At 33.9% G+C, this 8,681-nt stretch overlaps 1 protein-coding gene across 3 annotated transcripts; it reads left to right on the top strand.

Moving 5' to 3' along the window:
* Positions 1 to 6,594, top strand: LOC132103247 (protein OSCP1-like). 3 transcript variants are annotated; one of them, XM_059508197.1, is made up of 10 exons: positions 1 to 913; positions 2,727 to 2,881; positions 3,199 to 3,366; positions 3,587 to 3,667; positions 3,813 to 3,916; positions 4,408 to 4,536; positions 4,773 to 4,842; positions 5,070 to 5,209; positions 6,126 to 6,189; positions 6,406 to 6,594. In XM_059508197.1, the coding sequence occupies exons 1-10, from the start codon at positions 802 to 804 to the stop codon at positions 6,523 to 6,525; spliced, it is 1,143 nt and encodes a 380-aa protein (XP_059364180.1). In that variant the 5' UTR covers positions 1 to 801; the 3' UTR covers positions 6,526 to 6,594. The 3 variants fall into 3 exon arrangements, with proteins under 3 accessions (XP_059364180.1, XP_059364182.1, XP_059364181.1); XM_059508199.1 differs by having other exon boundaries at positions 1 to 952; XM_059508198.1 differs by having other exon boundaries at positions 6,334 to 6,549.
* Positions 6,595 to 8,681: the final 2,087 nt, after the last annotated feature.

Below are 8,681 nucleotides of genomic sequence, written 5' to 3'. Positions count from 1 at the left end.
TGGATCCCTTTTACTAATTTCAGTCTTAAGATTCTTTTATAATTTTAAAAAGCATTCAAATTGATTGAAATCAACACGTCATTTATTAATATTCTCTTGATTATTAATTATTAAGTCAGGAGAATTCAAACCAGTACAGCATTCATAAACATACATTCTTTGGAAATACAAAAGCCTGACCAATACTGTTTACTTAGTCGACAAAGTAAAGAGTGTTTCATAAATGCAGCTTAAAAGTCTTGAATTTGTGTTAATTCTTGCAATATTCATTTATACATTGTATATGCTAAACATTTTCCTCTAATGCTCGATTTGTGTCAATCTGCAGCATTAATATGTTACTGTACAGGAACTGTGTGTCATATTTAACAACCACCCAAACACAGTAGGCTATAAATGGGATTATGAATTCATACAACAAATCATAAAATAAAAAACAATAACAAAGCACATCTTTTCACGTTGGTTACTGTTTTAACTCGCTTGCTGTTGATTCTAATATTTGTTTTGTTTCACAAACGACCATACAAATCATATAACTATTTTTACGTCAACACATAACATACAATCGTACAAAAATGTTGGTTGCGTTTACGTTACCTGAATTTTCGTATTACATCATCGTCGAGCAGTACGAGCGCCTCTGATTGGCTGTTGTTGGCGGTGACCTGGCAACAGAGAGAGGGTTTACAGACGCTTATATGTTCCGCAGGATCTTCAGTGAGCGCAGATAGCGTCTTTTTGTTGACAACCTGTGTTTGCTTACCGATACTAGCTGCTCTTCATCCATCTCCAGAGAGGATGTCGACGCGAACGCTACCTCTGCTCTTCATTAATCTGGGTGGAGAAATGCTTTACATCCTGGATCAGCGCCTGCGGGCTCAGAATATCCCAGCAGATAAAGCCAAGAAAGGTAAATGGCAGCTAATATACCAGGGAGTTGATAAAGCAAGTCATGTAACTTAATACTTGTATTTAAGATCATGGTTTATGATCTTTCTAAAGAAGCAGCTAGTTCGTCTGCTGTTGCTGTGCATAATTGGCCGGTTAGCCTGTGTGTGAATGCAGTGTGATGGCCCAGCTCAGTTACAGCTTAATGCATGAAACATGACTTTTATGAGATGCCATTATTTGTAAACAACATTTTTGTTGATGCCCTTGTAAATTTTGAGATTTTGGGCTATTTGGCTTTTCGTAATGGGTCGTTTCAGAATAATCATAACTAGTCTAACATCCAAAAACACTTTGAAATGTTTATTGTAGTACACTTTATCTATTTCTGTCTGTAGATTTCAATTAAAATACATATTTTTAAAGGAGTTTTTTTTCTTATGAACTTATGCACAGAAATCTCTGTAGTTACTCACTTGCACATCTATATTCTGAAGGCTTTTACAGCAGGGTTTGTTCACAAACAATTTGCCAGGTTTTATAAAAAAAAAAAAAATTCAGAAAAACATGGTAAGAATGTCTTTCTTTCTGGCTGTTAACAGTATTTTCTGATTTATGGAGTTCCAAAAACCTTTGACTCTAATAGGTTAAAAAAATGAAGTAACAGTAATGTCATCAATCACCTCAGGAAGTATGGTGGTGTTTATTAGTTAATTGTTTTGCTTTAAATAATTTTCCTTTTTTTTTTATTATGCAATAGATTCTATGTAGAGTGGCCCTCCTAAAAATATTGTCACAGAAATCAAACATTTAACTGTCATTTTGCATTATTGACACACTGTTTTCCTAATGAATGTTGTTCAGCTGCTATGACGCAATTTATTTTGTTTTTAAGCGCTATATGAATAAAGGTGACTTGATTTTACTATAAAAACTGTCATGTCAAATGGACTGTGTGTGTTCATGTTACTTCTATTGATGGCAACACTGTGGCTCAATTACAAACTCAACAGCTTGTCAGTATCATGGTTTCCTCTCTAATATATGTTCCTGTATCAGGGTTTCCTGTGTTTTTTTTGTTTGTTTTTTTTTTTGTTTTTTTTTGCATTCTGAAATATTTTTAATGAACTTAAACTTAACTTTGCAGTTATGCCAACATTACACTTTGTTATCAGATGCCACAGGTCAAAAACAGAATCTGTTGCTTTTTGCTTGCAGATGTGATATACATGTATACATGTAGCTTATGCTGCTCCTGCTTTTTAGTTAACTTCCTCCTAGGAACATTTTAAATATATCCTTCTTAGTTTGCAATCTTTGTTGCAACTGTAGCAGATTGGCTAGAAGAGGACAGAAAAGAGGTATTGTTAACATGCTGCTTGCTTTGCTGCTGTCCGTAGAGTAAAGTAGCGTGCGTGTGAACATACTTGTTCTCATAGACACTCGCTGTGTAGAGGGAGTTGGGGTTTCTGTGCGGTTTTAATTGTAATTTTCTATTTTTATTGTTTTTGCATGAAAGAAAAAAGAATTTGTAGAATAAGAACCCCAAAGATTCAAAAAGCCTGTACAGTTATTTTTTTAAGTACTGAGGTATAAATGAAATCCTCCATATGACAGTATACATGTTTCTAGCACTTGCCGTTTCTTTGTGAAAACAAAAAGATTGTTTTTTTTAAACTACATTTTGATTTGTTATTTTTGTTTATCAATCTTTCTTGGCAAACCAGCTTTCTACAGCACAGACTGAATTCTGCTTGCTTGGTTTTCAGCTTCATATTTGCACAGAATAGCTTTTGACTCCCTGCCACTCTCTCTGTGTGTTTGTGTTGTGATAGTTATGAATGATATCATTACCACCATGTTCAATAAGAAGTTCCTGGAGGAGCTGTTCAAACCACAGGAGCTGTACTCCAAGAAGGCCCTGAGGACAGTGTTCGACCGACTGGCTCATGCCTCCATCATGAGACTCAACCAAGCTAGTATGGACAAGGTGAAAACTAATGCCAAGGATGCATCAACATTTTCCTGAATGAATTGTTTGCGAATATTTGAGTGCGATCCTTGCACATTTTTCAAGAGAGATCTTTTTACAAATATCTCTTTCTACACCTTCTAATGAATCAGTTTTTTTCTGTACTTTTGAATTATTCCAAAGTTATATAGTAACTTCTGTTCACTGAAATTATTGTAGTTTGAGCTTTGCTTTAAAATTCTATTTAAATAATAGTGTTCTAACAAGCCAAATAGTGTTGAATGGCTCCCTCTGGTGTTTAAAATGATGAAATGTTGTGCTCTTTTTATGCCAAGCTCTATGATTTGATGACCATGGCATTCAAGTATCAAGTCCTGCTGTGTCCTCGACCTAAAGACATCCTCCTCGTGTCCTTCAACCACATGGATGCCATCAGGGACTTTGTGAAAGACACTCCCGGCATCCTCAGCCAAGTGGATGAAACAAACAAGCAACTCATAGAGGTAGCTAGGGTCATATAGATTTTCAGTTTATTTTCATTGTCGATAACTTCTAATTGTATTGTGTATATTTATATTATATGATTAATATTATTATTATATGTTTCCATTGATAGGAGTACATGAATAATATATTATAATATTATTATTAAGCAATTATTTTTGCTATCATCAGCTCCACTCTGGCTTTGAATGTGTCTTCTTTTTTTATTGTAACTCCTAGATATATACCCCTTTATCTGGTGGAGAGTTTCAGCTACTTAGACAAACACTCCTCATCTTCTTTCAAGATATGCATATTAGAGTAAGTCTTTTCTTTATTCTAATATGTACGTTAATACAGAATTCTACTTAAAAATGAATGAATTAAAAGTCCATGAAGGTGAAGAAAATAATAATTTTGACAAAGCTACCACATATTTCAATATGATATGAAACTTGTTTTTTAGGTATCAATTTTCCTGAAAGACAAAGTCCAGAATTCTAATGGGCGATTTGTCCTCCCGACATCAGGCCCTGTTCCGTATGGGATGCACATCCCAGGACTCATAAGGTTAGCAGGATCGGAAAAAACATTTTTCAAGTATTGAGGTGACTAAAGCGTTTAAAAGGATGAGAATGGCAGGATTTGATTGAAATGTTAGAAATAAATAGCCTCTAAATTTATAGCTGAAATTGTGCATATGTTTGCTCTGAAATCATCTTCTTCATTTAGAACTGACAGAGTCTGACGGTAAGGGTTTATAGTTAATTGCATTGTCAAGACACTTGGACATTTTCTAAATATAGCAGGGTCTGTGTTTAGACTGTGACAGAAAGCAGTTAGCAGAGGTTAAGGTAGTTGAGATATAAGATTTTTCACATCACGATTTAGATTAAAAATGTATTTATGTATTCTGTAATTGGTCACCATTTATTTTCTTTAAAATACATTATAAAAGTACAATTATTGCATCTCACAAAGAATTAACATAAGGTCATATAACTTCATGAAAAAATATAAATATATATTTTTTTTTTCTCATAACTGTGTTTAATTCCCAGGATGTTCATCTGTAGTGGTGAGGAGCTGAGAAGGATTCAGTTCCGGGACGGTGGCAATTACAGCGCCACTCTCCGTGAGGGTTCTTTTGAAATGTATGGTGATCGAGTAATCAAACTTGGTACAAACATGTGAGCATCAACCGCTTCTCTCATAACACTTACTTTTACTGATATTCAATAGTGGAATCATATGACTCACACCTTCTGTGTATCTTTAAATACTGCGGTGTAATTCATCACGTGTTAAGTTTTATCTACTGCAAAGCACATCTTTAATTATTATGTGAATAATTTAGCTGCAAACCTGAGCAAGGTAGCCTTTCACTGGAGCAACAGCTGTACAATTGTCCTATTTGTTCTTTCAGGTACAGTGTGAGCCGGCCTGTTGAGACACACATGTCTGGAATCTCCAAAAACTCCTCACAGCACACCAAGGTAGGATTACGAAATTGTTCTTATTGTGAAAAGTTGTAATTTCTTCTTTAATCTAGTTGACATTGATAAGTTGTGTCCTTTTCTTATATGCAGGTCTCTTTCAAAATATTTTGGAACGTTGGTTCATTAAATAGATCATAATTACTTATGGCAAAAAAAATGCATGAAAATGTGTAATGCTGATGTAATTAGCATGCATATTTTACAAAACTCATGCACTTCTGAAGGTCAACACAACTCCGAATCCTTTGGCAAAAGAAGAGCTGAACCTTCTTGCTAGACTAATGGGAGGTCTGGAGGTGCAGAAATCAGCTAACACTGACTCTGGCTTCCGTGTGAGCCTTTTTGCCACAGATGAGGAGGAAGAGTGAGTCTTTATTTGAGTTTTGATACTTTTTTCTAAAGTCAAAATAGAATCTATCTAGACTCACTAATAGATTTAAGGCTGTGTCTCATTGGAACAAGGTGTGGTATTTCACCCCAAAATAAAAGCAAAAGTTATGCCATTTAATAATAGTAAGTAATAATACATAACTGTAATACAGTGATTTTTATTTTTATTAAATAGATTTAACATTGCATATAATACCGTTTGGGTAAGAGTTTTCTTTCTTTTTAATTAATACTTTTTTTCAGCAGGGATACATTAAATTTGTCAAAAGTGACATCAAAGACATTTATAATGATAAAAAAATAATAATATTCAAATAAATGATATACTTTTAAATTTCTATTCATCAAAGAATCCTATAAATGTATCACGGTTTCCACAAAAATATTTAGCAACACAGCTGTTTTCAATATTGATAATAATATTAAATGTTTTTTGAGCGGCAAATCAGCGTATTAGAATGATTTCCGAAGGATCACGTGACACTGAAAACTGGAGTAATGGTGCTGAAATTTCGGATTTATTTCTGTAAATTCAAAACTGCATTGTAAAATATATTTAAACTGAAAACACTTATTTAAAATTGTAATAATATTTAGGAATATTTATATTTTATTGTGTTTTTTATCAAATAAATGGATACGTGTTCAGAATAAGAGACATGCTTTAAAAAAAAAAAATCTATGACCTTAAAAATCTTAAATATTCAAAACTTTTGACAACAGTGTCTATATGCAGTTTAATATATGCATGTATGTATACATAAAAAAATTTGCTTATAAAACATTTTCTTTATGTAAAATAGAATGGATTACTTTTTTATTGTGGAGTAAAATGTGACTCTGCCATGTTGAGGTTTCATACAAATATTGAAATACAGCTTTCCCCACAGGGAAGCTTTAATATCAAGACCGGATGAGCTTTCCTATGAAGTTATTAATATACAGGCAACAAAGGTAAGGTTTAATGTTTGGATGCTTGGACAGTAATACACTGAAGCTGTTTGATCCTTGGCCTCAGAAAACATTGTAATGCCTGATTATCATTGATCCACCAACACTGAGACAGAGCTCTCAGCTTGTCTAATTGGTTTTTGACAGGCTAAAGATTCTCAGTCTTAACTTTAAACTACTGGTGGACCTTGAGAGTAAAGACACACTGGTTCATTTCAGGACAAACAGACCAATGCGGCGCTGGCTAAGATCATGGGAGAGTTTGGAGAGACGGGTGAACCCACCCCCAGTTCCAGCAGCAAGGGTGACGACCTCCTGGCAATGATGGATGGACTGTGACTTAAACTTGATGTTCCCTTTGAGTGAGCAGAGTGACTGAGCTGTTAAGCGGGATAAAGTGCTACAGTGTCTTACAGTTAATTTGGATCTACTGTGGCGGCAGTGGCATAGTTTATATCATCACATACTCCAGCAAATGGTTTGATATTGGTCTTCACAGAAACGTCTGCAAGGCTTTGTTGTCACAGACACTTCTGTAACATTTAGATCAGTGGACAGAATAAAATGCCTTTTCTGGACTGTCTTCGTTATCTAAGAGGACAATCTGTGCACATGGAATTCATTTAAATCAGTTTGATGTGCAACCAAGAGATGCAGGATATGCATTCAAACAACAAGCACTAATTAAGACAGGGTAATGAAGGAAACCGAAGTGCACTTGCAGTAAATATTTACTTTAGATCCCAAAACTGGTTTACAGGAATCCCCAGGACAATTGGTGTGTGTATGGTTTTGTCTTTATTTAAAGGGAGTGCCACAAAGTCAGGTATTTCAAGCTCAAGAAATTAAAATTAGACTGTGCAATTGCTGCATTATGTACAATGTAAGGGACAATGTAAACATGAAACCACCTTCCATGGAAAGAAAGAAAGCAATGCAATATGAATTGTGGATGAAATTGTTTATTTTTCATAACCATAATAGAGCGTATTTATTGAGGTTAATGTACTGAATGTTCATTAGTGTCTGTTTACTGTTTCATTATATTGAAACAGATCTGAATGTGAAATAAAATCTTTTTACAAATAATGACTTGCCAATATACCAAAGGTTCATATTTGTTTTTAAATTATACTTTCTTGTAGTAGTTCACACAAAAATGAAAATTTACTTTGACATTTAGCATTACATCACTTGCTCACCAATGGATGAATGGGGGCTGTCAGAAAGAGAGTCCAAACAGCTGATTTCAACATCACAATAATCCATAATCCACAAGTATTCCACATGACTTCAGGCCATCAAATAATGTCTTGTGAAGTGAAAAGCTGTGTGTTTTCTAAGAAACAAATCCATCAATAAGGCATTTTTACTTTAAACCCTCGTTTCTGACACAAATATGAGGCCACCGTCTATAATTATAGATGCTAATAAACAGTGTTTCAATGTGCATATTTCTCTTCTTGTTTCAAACAAGACGGCTTAGAAAGTAATATTCCTATTAGATATAGACGACTCGTATTTAGGTTGGAAGCAAAGTTAAAACGTGATGGATTTGTTTCTTACAAACATGCAGCTTTTCACTTAAGTATTTTAATAGATGGACTTGAGACTTGTGGATTATTGTGATGTTGAAATCAAATGATTTCACAGAAGAAAAACTCATCTTCATTTTGGATAGCCTGAGATGAGTATATTTGAAGAGACATTTTTTGCTGAACTATTCCTCTTAGGTGAACATAAAAATGAAAAGCCTTCAACTTCAAACGTTCATAAATTAAAAACTTCAGTCACACAAAATCTAATTTAGTGATTATTTGTGAACACTAGATGGCGTAATGTATTTTTGTTTTGTTTTTGTTTTTTTGCACAGGAATGATTATAGAAATAACTTATAAGTCATTAAGAAGTAGTCACTTCATTGTAATATTGTGAAGTTTGAACTTGAGTTTTAGTGTACACTGACATTTTGAACACATAGCACAGAATTTTGAAAGAAATCTGATTGTGGTTTTATGTGAATGGAATGTAAACTTTATGAAATAAATCTCCTGTTTTTGCATTTTCCCCCTAACCCTCCAAGTCTCTGGCACATGCTGTTTAAGCACTTGATCTGTTATGACTTTTCCAGACAAGCTATACTGAAAACCCCTGTGTTCATTTGAATAGTCGTGGGAGACGAATTTCTCACCCACACAGTTATGAATGAATCGCTGTCAGTTGTTCCTCCATGGGAAAAAACGTATAATATTCATTAACTGTGCTTTTTCGACTCCCACAGCACAAAATATTTAGACTTAATGTGACTGTGTACACAGCTGCATTTGTGGGACACTTGATCTTCCAGAACATCATGAATATTATTAAAAACAACAACAACAACAACAGATTTATTTTCATTCAAGTCTTGTCACATATGCACTACTATATATATATATATATATATATATATATATATATATATATAGATATATATAGATATAGATATAGATATA

The sequence above is a fragment of the Carassius carassius genome, chromosome 24, assembly GCF_963082965.1.
Source record: "Carassius carassius chromosome 24, fCarCar2.1, whole genome shotgun sequence".
In the NCBI taxonomy this organism is placed as follows: Eukaryota; Metazoa; Chordata; class Actinopteri; order Cypriniformes; family Cyprinidae; genus Carassius; species Carassius carassius.
This window is presented reverse-complemented; position numbering and strand designations above follow the sequence as displayed.